The sequence below is a fragment of the Phacochoerus africanus genome, chromosome 1, assembly GCF_016906955.1.
Source record: "Phacochoerus africanus isolate WHEZ1 chromosome 1, ROS_Pafr_v1, whole genome shotgun sequence".
NCBI lineage: Eukaryota > Metazoa > Chordata > Mammalia > Artiodactyla > Suidae > Phacochoerus > Phacochoerus africanus.
Window position 1 is genome coordinate 106,320,694 of NC_062544.1, and position 12,623 is coordinate 106,333,316.

The following is a 12,623-nucleotide window of genomic DNA, read 5'->3' on the forward strand; positions in this document are numbered from 1 at the left end:
TTAAGGTCTCCTACTATGATTGTATTCTGATCAATATCTCCCTTTATGTCTGTTAATATTTGTTGTATGTATCTGGGTGCTCCTGTATTTGGGGCATATATGTTGACGATAGTAACATCCTCTCCTTGGATGGATCCCTTAATCATTAAGTAGTGTCCTTCTTTGTCTTTCTTTATGTCTTTTGTTTTAAAGTCTATTTTGTCTGATATGAGCGTTACGACTCCTGCTTTTCTGTCATGTCTACTGGCGTGAAATATTTTTCCCCACCCTTTCACTTTCAATCTATATGTATCTTTTGTCCTGAGGTGAGTTTCTTGTAGGCAGCATATTGAAGGTTTTTGCCTTTTTATCCACTCAGCCACTCTGTGTCTTTTGATTGGGGCATTCAGTCCATTGACATTTAAGGTGATAATTGATAGATGATTATTTATTGCCATTTGAACCTCGTGTTCCAGTTGATTTTTTTTTTTTTTGGTTGGATGGTCTCCTGTTATTATCTGCTTGAGTGTATTTTTTTTTCATTTTTTGCAAATGCAATATTTGGTTTTGGCTTGTGGTTGCCCTGTTTTTTAAGTATGCTAACCTCTTCCCATAATTGTGTGTTTTAGCCTGATGGTCCTGTAAGTTCAAACACTTCATTACTATATTAAAATTAAGAAGAGAAACATACAAACAAACAAAAAGGGTTATTTACTTCCTAACATCCCTTGCCCACATTTTATGGTTTTGATGACTCTTTTTAATTTTTTTCTTTTTAATTTTATTTTGTTTGAAGCATGTTCATGATTAAATCTGTATGCTGGCTTATTTGAGTGACTGCTCTCTGATTGTGGTTTTCTCAGTCCTAGTTCTTCCTCTTCTTCTTCTTTTTTTTTTCTTTTCTTTTTTCTTCCCTTTCCTTCCTTTCTTTTTGGTTTAGAGAAGCCCTTTCAATATTTCCTTTAACCTGGGTTTTGTGTTGCTGTATTCTTTAAGTTTTTGTTTGTTGGAAAAAATTTTTATTTCCCCTTCTTTTTTTTGTCTTTTTGCTATTTCTTGGGCTGCTCCCGCAGCATATGGAGGTTCCCAGGCTAAGGGTCTAATCGGAGCTGTAGCTGCTGGCCTACGCCAGAGCCACAGCAACTCGGGATCGTTAACCCACTAAGCAAGGCCAGGGACCGAACCCGCAACCTCATGGTTCCTAGTCGGATTTGTTAACCACTGCACCACGACGGGAACTCCTCCCCTTCTATTTTAAATGATATTCTTGCTGGATAGAGTATTCTAGGTTGCATATTTTTTCCTTTTAGCACTTTAAATATCTCTTGCCATTCCCTCCTGGCCTGTAGTGCTTCTGTAGAGAAATCAGCTGATATTCTTATGGGGGTTCCCTTGTAGGTAACATTCTGTTTTTCTCTTGCTGCCTTTAGGATCCTCTCTTTATCACTAACTTTTGCCATTTTTATTATGAAGTGTCTTGGTGTGGGTCTGTTTGGGTTCAGTTTGTTTGGGGCCCTCTGTGCTTCTTGTATCTTGAACCCAGTATCCTTTAGATTTGGGAAGTTTCCATCGATAATTTCTTCAAATATATTTTCCATCCCCTTATCTTTTTCTACTCCTTCTGGAATTCCTATTATGTGTAGATTGGCCCACTTTATATTACCCCATAGGTCTCTTATATTGCTTTCCAGTTTTTTGATTTGGTTTTCTGTCTGTTGACCGGATTGAGTGATTTCCATTATTCTATCTGCCATATCACTGATTCGTTCCTCTGCATTATTCATTCTGGTTTTTACTGCCCTTAGTTCAGTTTGCATCTCTGCAAATGAATGTTCTAGTTTTTCTTGGCTCCTCCTTATATTTTCTAGTTCCTTTCTGAAGGTATCTGCATTACTGTTCATATCTTCTCTTAATTCCTTCAGTATTTTCACTATTTCTCTTTTGAACTCCAGGTCTGTCAGACTGCAGAGATCTGTTTCATTGTTGACTGTTTTAGGTGAGTTCTCCTTTTGGTTTGACTGGGGGTGGTTTCTCAGCTTCTTCATCTTGCTTGTTGTTTTCTTTCTCCTGAGGGAGTTGTACTCTCCGTTATCGGGCAGAGTTTGCCTTGTCACTGCCGTGGAATATTTCCTGAGGGCTGGCGTTGTTGGTCAATCTTTTTTGAGGCAGTGTGGCTTTTCTGGAGTGTTGATGGGGCTAACAGTGTTTCTTTGAAGCAAAGGAGGACTTCCTGAGGGCAGACAGGACTGGGAGGTCCACACCACAATGGTAGCAGATTTCACTTGGTCATGCAGAGCTTGCTCTGGTGTTTTTAGGCTGTGGGGTTCTTGCAGGGGGTTGGCAGTGTTGGGCAGCTGTTCCTCAGGAGTGCAGCACCCCCTGGCGGCTGGAGCAGCTATCTGGGTCACTGAGAACCTAAGAGGCTCTTCCCTAGGGCAGCCCAACTCAGAAGGACGGCCTGCGAATGTAGGCGGATCTTTTCACAGTCTGGCCAAGCTTGTTGCAGCTTTTCTGGGCTGCAGGGGGTCCTGCCTGGAGCTGGCAGTCCTATGCAGCTGATCCACTAGGTCTCAGCACCCCCTGGGGGCTTGGGCGGGTAGCAGGGTCGCTGGAAGTCCAAGAGGCTCCTCCCCGGGGCAGCCCGACTCAGAAAAACCGTCCGAGAATTAGGCAGATCTATTCACGGCCTGGCTAGGCTTGTTCTAGCTTTTCTGGGCTACAGGCCTTTTCTCGGGGGCTGGTGGTGTTTGGTGCTGCTCTGTGGAAGTGTAGCCCCTCCAAAGGGCAAGCAGGCCTGTGCAGGGACAGCCCCTGCAGTGGTAGGCTTCAGGCAATTGTTGAGGCCAGCCCTCCTGGATGGCAGGCAGCCCCAGGTTCGGCGAGAGCATAGGGGGTGGTAGGGGTGGGGGGAGGGGATGCACTGGGAAGCACAGCTTTCAGCTAGCTAGCGGGCCTGTAAGCTTGCTGTGGCGTGGGGGGTATTCTATGGGGACCAACCCCTTCTTCTCTCCCCTCCCCAGCACGGGTGCAGACCAGGCTCTTCTCCCAGGTTCCCTCTGATGCGGCTTTCCACTTCCCCGCCCCTAGAGTATTGCTCCCTTCCTCTGCGACAGCTTTGTTTTCTAGTCTCCCAGGCAGTCTCTGCCCCGTCAAATGGTTTCTAGACCTCCCAAGCAGTTCCTGCTCTGCCACGCCCCCCCAGCCCGTTCTGTTCTCGGGGTCTAACCTCTGGAGCCAAGGACTCAGTGCCCAGCACCCACCCAGGCGTCTCAATTTTTGGTGACTGTGCCCGTAGTTCAGATGGTCCATTCAGTTCTTGATCGGCTTTTCTGCCCAGTAATGTCACGAACTTCTTGCGGTTATTGAGTTTAGGTTCCTCTGCCAGCGATTGGTTGCTGTTCTGTGCGAGTCATTTATTCTGTAGATGTGCTTTTTTTGTTGTGTTTGTGGGAGAGGGCAAGCGTGTCCCCCTACTCCTCTGCCATCTTGTCCTTTTTGGTTTTGTTTTTTAACTTGATCTATCATGGACCAATATTTATGAAAAGTCACAGAAAAAAATAAAATTTAAAAATACAAAAGGCAAGGCCAACTTTTCTGTTTGTTTTGCTTTTCAGGGCCACACCTGAGGCGTATGAAAGTTCGCAGGCTAGGGGTCAAATCGGAGCTGTACCTGCTGGCCTATACCACAGTTCACAGCAACATGAGAGCCTTAACCCACTGAGAGAGCCGGGCCAGGGATCAACCCCACATCTTCATGGATACAAGTCGGGTTTGTTCACTGAGCCGCAGCAGGAGCTCCCAAGACCAACTTTTTTTTTTTTTTTTTTGGTCTTTTTGCTATTTCTTGGGCCACTCCCACAGCATATGGAGGTTCCCAGGCTAGGGGTCGAATCAGAGATGTAGCCACTGGCCTACGCCAGAGCCACAGCAACGTGGGATCCGAGCCGCGTCTGCAACCTACACCACAGCTCACAGCAACGACGGATCGTTAACCCACTGAGCAGGGGCAGGGACCGAACCCGCAACCTCATGGTTCCCAGTCGGATTCGTTAACCACTGCGCCACGACGGGAACTCCAAGACCAACTTTTTAATTACTAGATTCAATAGATGTTAAATTACATTTCAAAAGTACATTACACGCACTCAGTGGAACCTAACATTTTTACTAATTTGGAATTGTTTTTCATTTCAGTTTTCCTCCACTCAAATCTAGAAAGCATAAGGTGTTCACTAATTAGAGGTAACCATAGTTACCAAGTTGTCTTCAAAATACACGTAAGTGTTCTTTTTTTTCCCTCTTGGTTTTAATTCTACAAAGAGCATTTCACTTGTCAGTGAGTTTTGTTCTCTTTTCAGTTTCATTGGATGATTTTCCAAGCCTGGGAGCCTTTTGGCAACCATATTAAAGTTCTAACATTAAAATAAAATAAATTATCCACTCAAAATAAACAGTCTCAGATCCTGAATTATCTGGTTTTAAAATTTCAGCAGACTCTGTAGGACAACCAGCAGGTTGGCAAGGAGAAGTGGGTCTGAATCCTGCAGCTTCAATGTGTGAACATGTGTGCACAGCTATTTCTCTGTGCAGAGAAGCTGGCTCCCACAGGGGTGTGGTTTAAAAAACAACAGCAAAAAACTCTTCACTTGAGGTCACTGTCGTCTTCTACAGGGGAGGAATTAATGCTCATTTCTTCAGTTAGGTAAGTTACTAAGTATGAAGAAATTCACTGACACCAGGATTCCAATTAGCTGCAGTGGTGCTTAGGTGTCCCTTGGAGACTGGCATCCCAGGGCAGCTGCTTGGCTGCCTTGCCCCTTAATTCAGGCAGCTGCTCTGTTCTCTCTCTCTGCCTCTGCCTGTTACCTGCCATCATTCTTGGAACATCAAACCACGATTTTGTGAATCTCCCACTTGGGCTCTTTGTGGCTATACTCACCGCATCAGCACAGTGCCTGACACTCAGGTGCATTTCCCTGTATGTCATTGAACCAGGGGAGGGCTCCCCACAAGTTGATACAAGAGAGCAGTTGAATGCTTTCCAGAATGGAACTTGAAAAAAGATCCAACACATTGGAGTCGCTCTGGCTGTGACTCCAGAGGTGTTAGGGTAGGTAAGGCTTGAACTCTTGCCAATTCTACCTGCTTCTATGTACATGTGAGCCAGGGGGAAGGGAAGGTCGAAAACCTGCTAGTCTTGCAGCTCGATTCAATGAAACATCCCACTCCTTGGTCACTCTTCCACTCTTTTGGGATTTTTTTCAAACCAGAAGCCTGGTGGGAGTCATATAAAAGGATTCAAGTTTAAGATAATAAAATAAGCCACCCACTCTTAGAGAATAGCCTGATGCCATGAATGCCTGGGTTTTTAAATTTCAGCCATGTCTTGAAATAGTTTATGAAGATTCTAGAGTTCCAGCAGAAACTACCAGGCCCTGGCAAGCAGAGAGGAAACAAGAGGGAATCCTAAAGGCCATGGGGCGGGGGGGGGGGGGGGGGGCCTTCCTTGAACCTAGACACGGCTAAAGACTAGCAGTGAGGTCTGGGGCACAGAGAGCTCCAGGAGCTGTGCTTAAGTTCTAGCTGAAGGAGTGAAAAAAAGGAATTCCTAATGGCCAGAGACCATGAAGATTCCCTAGTTTTTTTTCTTTCTTCTTTTTCTTCTGTGCCATAGTCCCCAGGCAAACACATAGCCACAGTGGTGAGTCAGTCATGAGACTGGCCAGAGCCGAAACTCTGAGGAATGGGAATCTTGCTCTTGGATCAGAGGACCTGTGATCCTAAGAGGCTGGGGTCAACCCCCATTGCTTTTTTTCTCTCTGTTCTTCTGCTACTTGGACCTGCACTTGGGCCCAAACATAGGATTGTGTGGCAGAACAGGGTAATCAGAACCCCAAGATTTGGGGTGGAAGATCAAAAAGGGAAGCGCCAGGGAGCTGGAAAGTACTAGGGAGGTTGCAGAGAGGGAGGAGCTTGGGAAAGCTACCCCGTATAGTTGATGGCAACTCCAAGGCTCACCCCCAGCCCTGCATGCATGAATCTGGTCCTAATTAGCATATCAAAGACATTGAGAACTGAAGTAATACACAGGCCATCATCCACTTCCCAGACTGGTCCCTGGGTGATCCACAACTGATGTGGAACCAAAAAAGCAGTATGAGTTCTTGAAAACTGAACTGACTACCATTCTCTCCCTTGTCTGTCCCCTTTGGGGCTGCAGGTCCTGTTGCATCGAGCCACCTGGGGCCTTTGCTATGTAAGAAACCAGGATTCCCAGAGGCCTCAGCCACAAGGCACAGAAAGGCTGCTCTGTGGTAACTAGTGTTAGATCATCCTTGAACTTGCCCTCTTTGCTGATCCCTGTGGAGACCCAGCAGAGGGTGTGGACAATGAAAGGAGAGCTTCTGCCCTGGCTCACTACCAGAGGGCCCCCCCTTCTCCCGCCACCTGGCCCCCACACCCTGTAATATGTCTCTGGAATACGATGAGATCCAAGCAGTTGTAATCACAGACTCTTCTCTACACTACCCTGTCTTCAAGCCTGGTCCAGGGCCAGACATCACCCAGGGGCTTGCTCAGGCCACAGCCCAGAGCCACTGAGTTAGAACATGTGGTTTAACAAGATTCCAAGGTGATTCATACCTACTCCAGAATCTGAGACATGCCAACAGAGGTCACACTAACCTAGGAGCAACACGCCCTCAAGACCAGTGGTGCCCCATAATTTGTTCAAAGGCCAAAAGAATCCTAGAGAAACCCTGGTATGGGATGGAGTTAGCAGATGAGGACAACTCATGGGGATGGGCAGATAGAAGACTCCATTCCCAACTGTCTCTCTTGGCTTCACCCAGACAAACGAGTGCCCATTACAAGCTAGCCTGGTTCTTTTTTGCAATGGAGCCCCACTGGGGCCCAGGGTGGCCAGGGTGGCTATGCAGCTGACACTGGCAACCTGGCCTGCAGCAGGGAGCCAGCTCTATGCCCGACCCTCACTTCTCAGGCCCTTTCTGGGACCATCTACCACAGGGATTCATCCCTGGGCCCGGTACATCAGGAACCCTTCTTTGAATGTTCCGAGGACTACATGGATCCTTTGCCCTTGGCAGACAAGGGGAACAAGGGGCAGAACAAAATCACTTTAATAGCATAGTGACACTTTCACACCAGGGGTCACAGATGAGGGAAATATTTTATCTTCCATTTGTACATTTTTGTTGAGGTGCGTGGTTGCACTGGACAATGTTACAGACAGATTTTTCACATTGAAAACTTAAATAGATACTTTAAATGTCAGACGTCAGAGACCAGAGTTATGAGTGTGATTGTTTTCTTCTGCCTCCTCTGAGTCAGGAGGTGGCTTCCAGTGGCGCTGACCAAGGCGGGGTCTTCTAGGAGGTATATTCATACTCCTCTGCACTGCGCCGGCCAAAATCCATCCAGCCCATGTAGTCCCGGTCACTTATTCTGTGGCTGGGGTCCAGGCTCTGCAGATTCTTAATCATAGATATTCGGCCAGAAGGTGCTACATGGGGCAGAGAGGAAGGAAAGGGGGCTGGGGTGGGGTGGAGGGTCACTCAATGATTCCTATTGTATTGGGGACCCCCACTGCTCATGATGCTGGCACTGAGCCCGTCTGTATGAGGCTGCTCTTGCCAACTCCTGCCCATAGGCTGCATCGAGTCAGATCACGGCTTATTTACTGATGACACGGCAGGAGCCGGTACTCTGTCTTGTTGGATAATCCAATAAAGCTAGCTAAATTAGAAACCAGAAACAACCGCACAAAACAATGTCCCCACCCTTTCTTCCTCTCCCTTCCCATCCCCCATCCCTTCCCAGTCTTGGGACTAAGTGTCACCCCAGCACATTCCAGCCCTTTTGCAGGTATTTCCAGCCTGTGCAGAAGAAAAATCGCTCCTGCTGTTTAATTGTTCTACGGCTTTCAGGGAAAATATTAGTCCTCCTATTCAGCAAAACTTGCATATCTGTGCACAGTCACACAGAAATATGCCCCATCCTCCTGCGTGTTGCTGCTGAATGCCTGCTCCAAGGGCTGGGCACAGCCAGAAGTTCCACTGAGCGAAAGCAAAGTGGCAGCTTCGATGTGAGCAGCAATCTCAGTGGCTGGTAGGGACACCCTGTATAGCCTTGGAATCTGCACCTGTTACAGCCATAATTTCCCCCTTCTACACATGGTTCTGTGCATTTACCAGAGTTTTCACTCACTTCTCCAGTGTGAACACAGAGTTAGCACTTACAACCAATTTATAGAATTGAAAGACCTGGCTCCTCGAAATTTTAAAACCTTGAGTGGGCAGTATAGCCAGGAAGCTGGATGGCTTCCAGGCCTTCTGGGGAGGGCAGGACTTGAATAGACTCTCAGCTCTGATGCTCCCTAGATGTGCCACCTCATGTAGGTCATTCAGTCTTCTGGAATCCCAGCTTCCACATTGGGACAATCTACTGTGCCTCAGTGGCACAGTGAGGATAATAGACCTTACTGTGCTGGGCTGTTGTGAGGATGAAAAGAGACAATACAGATGTAGCACTGGGCTTTGCTGGGCTTGGGCAGGTGTATGCTAGAAACCCCTCTTTGCCCTCGGTTGCTTCTCAGATGATTGAAAGCTCCACACAGTGAAACACAAACATGTGATATCACTTATGTGTGGAATCTATTTTAAAAGGCCACAAATGAACTTAATTGCAGAACAGAAACACACTCACAGACTTTGAAAAACTTATGGTTACCAAAGGGGACAGGTAGGAGAGGGGGAGGAAGGACTGGGAGTTTGGGATTGGCATATGTACACTGAGGTACATGGAATGATTGGCCAACAGAGACCTGCTATATAGCACAGAAAACTCTACCCAATATTTTTTGATAATCTATGTGGAAAAAGAATCTAAAAGAGAATGGATATGTGTACATGTATCTGCGTGTAAGTGAACCACTTTTGTTGTATGGCAGAAATTATCACAACCTTGTAAATCAACTATACTTCAATAAAACTTCAAAAAAAAAAGAAAGGAAGCTCCACAGAGAGTTCCTGATGATAAACTCTCGAGCATTCCCTAAAGGGTGCATTATCTTGTTTAGACTCTTTAAGCATAATATATACTACAGCAGAGTAAATATTTGCTGTAATCTCAAAATGTGTAAAATATTCAAAGAAACTGTATAGATGTAGATATTTATTCCTAGTTCATATTTGTCAAATAGAAGAGCATGATTGTGTTCTAGCTAGCACTGATCCTGGGTGTTGGCAGCTAAAGTTCCAAGTGGCAGTTATTCCCATATGGGTTTGTCACTGCAGGCGGAAGGCAAAGTGAGAAAGGGGCTGAGAAGAGGCACCAGGAAGGACCTTCCAGCTAAGATTTGTGGTATAAAGCCACTGTGGAGCGCCAGTTCTGGGGAAATCTTTCGGTAACTGGCTTCTTTCCCAGCAATGTTTCTGGTGGTACTTTCCTGATGGTGGGGAAGGATTTCCAGATTACAGTCAATGAAAACCCTAGGATATTTCAGACTGGTCTGGCTGAAATTCAACCCATATCCAAGGACAGATATTAAATTACTTTCAGACAATCAGCAGGAACCCCAAAAGTTTTCAGACTTTCTCTGTCATCTGACAAATATTTCCACATCATTCAATTTAATCAGCAGGAAAGCAAAATAGAAGACAGTAGTTGGGACAGTTTGCCAAAGAGAGGATGGAATATAAAAAATCATCTTCTGTTCTTTCCTTCTGAAATTCCCTGGTCAAAAAGGTCCCATCTCACCTTCACAGGGAATTAGAGGATATTCTGAAGAGCTAAGCCCTCTATTTTCTCCCCATCTAGTCAAGCCATGAGAGCTGGTTCAAATCCAGGCCCTGGCACAACAGTAGGGTGAGAGAGCCTCATGGGAAAGGAGCCCAGCTTCCACCCTTCCCAGTATTTGCTGTGGCTGATTGTCCAGCTGCATTGGTCCAGTTTAACACACTGCCCCACAGCCAATGTGTTCACCATCAGTGTCACTGTGGATAAAACTGGTAGGAAAAATTTTGGTCCCGCCCTAATTCATGATTTCCAAGGACCATAGAGATGAACGAGCCTCTTCCTGCATCATAAAAAGAGCTGGAAGGGGCCAAGGGGAACCCTATCTTCATGACATCTTTATAGATATGGCAATCAGGCCCAGGACAGGGCTGTCCATATGCCATTTAGCTACTGAGATGCTGAATCACGTTATTCCTGGAGAAAGACTTTGATGCTGAGAAAAGTGTGGCTTATTTAGTTCCTGCTGCAACAGGGACCGTCTTTCCAACAGCAAAATGAAAACAAACACATCTCTTGTTGGGTAATCATCTTAAATTACTTGCCAAGGAGAACTCAGAACTGCTCCTGATTCTTTCCTCCTCTTACCCACTTTCGCAGAAATTGACAACTGTCACTTTTTAAACCGTTGTGGTCAGATTTCAAGCATTCTCAGCACTGACCACTGCCCGACAGAGGTTTTCCAAAGGTAGTGTTACCTGGGTGGCTCCTGGGTCCTTTGCATTTACAGTAAAGGGTGTTTAGTGGATCTACAAACCCTTTTTGAGTCAGTAACTTGTTCAGTAATTATCTTTTAATATCTTCATAATATTGTGTTGAACTTAAAGAGCAACATTGTGCCAATAGTTAGTTTAAAGAAAGCTTGTTTAAAAAGGTTTCCCTTAATAAATTAAGTCCTCCACGCTGGCTCTCAGTTTGCAACAAAGAATGCCCAGAAAACTGCACTGTCCAGAGCAGGATAACTCGGGAGAAGAAAGTGAAAAATCTTTCAGCTTTATATGTGACCTGTGTTTCCTCCCAAGGGGTTACCCACCTCCATCAGCCTGATGGTGAGAAGAGGGTCAGGAATGAGGGCAGAAGTGAGGGGCAGGGACGGGATATGTGTACCTTTTCGAGCCTGCTGGATGTATCTGGCCAGCAGCGCGCCCAGGTGCGCTCGGGACTCGCCGTCTACCTTTTGCACCGCCCTCAGCTGCCTCCGGTGCGCCTCCTCCTCCTGTGCCCCGGGGCCCGCGGAGTCCGCGGGAGGCACCAGCTGCGCCAGGGTGCCTGCCGCCAGGACCGCCATCAGCACACACAGGCACAAGCCGCCGTTCATGGCTGCGGGGAGCAGAGGAGAGGGGATGTGAACGAAAAGGCAGGGCATTCAAGGGCTCTATGGAAGAGTCTGGCACCGAGGTACAGAGAAAGGGGGCTCAGCCCAAACGCACGGGGCTCCGGACACGCCAGCCGGGTGCAAGCACCAGGGAGCTAGTGGCTCCAGCACTCGCATCCCAGCGCGCCGCATTTGTCTTTGGGCTGAACCACGCCTGAGTCCTCAGAGTGGTGCGGGGGGAGGGGGAAGGGGAGTAGGGGGAGGCGGGGAAGAGACCCTGTCTTCTGCCCTGTTTAACAGACGGAATGTCTTCTGCTTTCCTTTAGTTTGAGGAAATGTTAGAGCTTCGTCCCTCTTCTCCTAACCGGAAAAGCAAAAGATTAAGGGTAAGTGAAAATTATCCTAAAGGTAAGACTGTATGGGAGAAATAAAAGGAAGCACCTTTTCAGAGAGATAAGAAGCTTCCAATAGGGAAACACATGGTGGGGAAAAAAATAAGAAGCACGATTAGAAACAAATAAATGCCGTAATTTTCAAGTTTATTCAATGTGCACACGGGAAATGGTAATAAACTATGCAAAACACGGGCAGGGTTTGAAAAAGTCAAAAATATGCCCTGGTACTCTGCCTCCACCAAACATTTCATTCTAGATCCTAGGACAGATAAAACACTCCCATGCTTCTGTCCCCAAAGCCTTGAATTTTTCTGCATTATTTAGAAAATGAATTTAAATCTTAAAACCTCTTGGTAGTTTGTTTGAAAAGATTGCAAAATACACTGCTCCGCCGTGACATCTAGCAAATCACAATTTGCATGTTAATCCCAGCAAATAGATACTGGGAGGAGAGAAGAACAAAGCCTGAGAGTAGAAGTCTGTAAAGCAGCTCTACCCACCCAGCCCGAAATGTCCTTTCTGACTTCAAAGAACATCTTTCGAGTGGTGGGAAAGAAGACAGAGAAAACATAAAAATGAAATGGAAGTGGCGCAAAAGTGAAGACAGCCTTCTTCAAGGACACTTGGCACCCCCGATCCCCAAGAGCAGAGAACCTACCTTCGAGATAGGACGCAGCGGGCTTCGTGTTCCGCCAGAGCAGTGGGGGAGTCAAGTTCAGGGTGGGCGGGCAGAGGCTGCCTCTTAAATAGCCCCGCCTGAGCCGTCGGCCAGTCATCTGTTTACCCAGTGCTGACGCAGAAGGGCAATGACACGTGTTCAGAGGGCGGCCACTGGGGTGACAAAAGATTGGGGGGCTGTCGGGACAAAGGGGTCAATAGCCAGATGAACCTCTCCCAGGCAGGGTGTCTGGCGTCAGCTCCGTCTTTTTCAGAGGAGCTTCCTCACCCAGCTCGGTGCACCCCCTCTCCCTTGCTCATTCCAGTGCAGAGTGCGGAGCTCCCCGTCTCCAGGATGGGATGCCTAGGAATGGGGTCTCTCTTCTGGGATGGAGAGAAGCTGCCCACATACATATGTAGTCCGCTTTGGGGACCAGAGCAGCCAGAGAGGAAACTTGGTCGGG

General features: G+C 47.0%; 1 protein-coding gene across 2 annotated transcripts; it reads right to left on the reverse strand.

The window, feature by feature from the left end:
* Positions 1-7,102: 7,102 nt before the first annotated feature.
* CCK (cholecystokinin) lies at positions 7,103-12,215 on the reverse strand. Of its 2 annotated transcripts, none has more exons than XM_047770803.1 (3): positions 12,161-12,215; positions 10,900-11,112; positions 7,103-7,501 (listed from the first exon to the last, which is right to left on the reverse strand). In XM_047770803.1, exons 2-3 carry the CDS (start codon positions 11,108-11,110, stop codon positions 7,368-7,370), a joined length of 345 nt encoding a protein of 114 aa, XP_047626759.1. In that variant the 5' UTR covers positions 11,111-11,112; positions 12,161-12,215; the 3' UTR covers positions 7,103-7,367. The 2 variants fall into 2 exon arrangements, with proteins under 2 accessions (XP_047626759.1, XP_047626751.1); XM_047770795.1 differs by having other exon boundaries at positions 7,103-7,531.
* Positions 12,216-12,623: the final 408 nt, after the last annotated feature.

What these genes read in the sequence shown, in the direction of transcription:
- CCK (XM_047770795.1), bottom strand. Translation starts at nt 11,110, where the DNA reads ATGAACGGCGGCTTGTGCCTGTGTGTGCTGATGGCGGTCCTGGCGGCA. An exon ending in CATCCAGCAGGCTCGAAAAG is followed by an intron (nt 7,532 to 10,899) that starts GTACACATATCC and finishes ACCCCACCCCAG; the next exon opens with CCCCCTTTCCTTCCTCTCTG.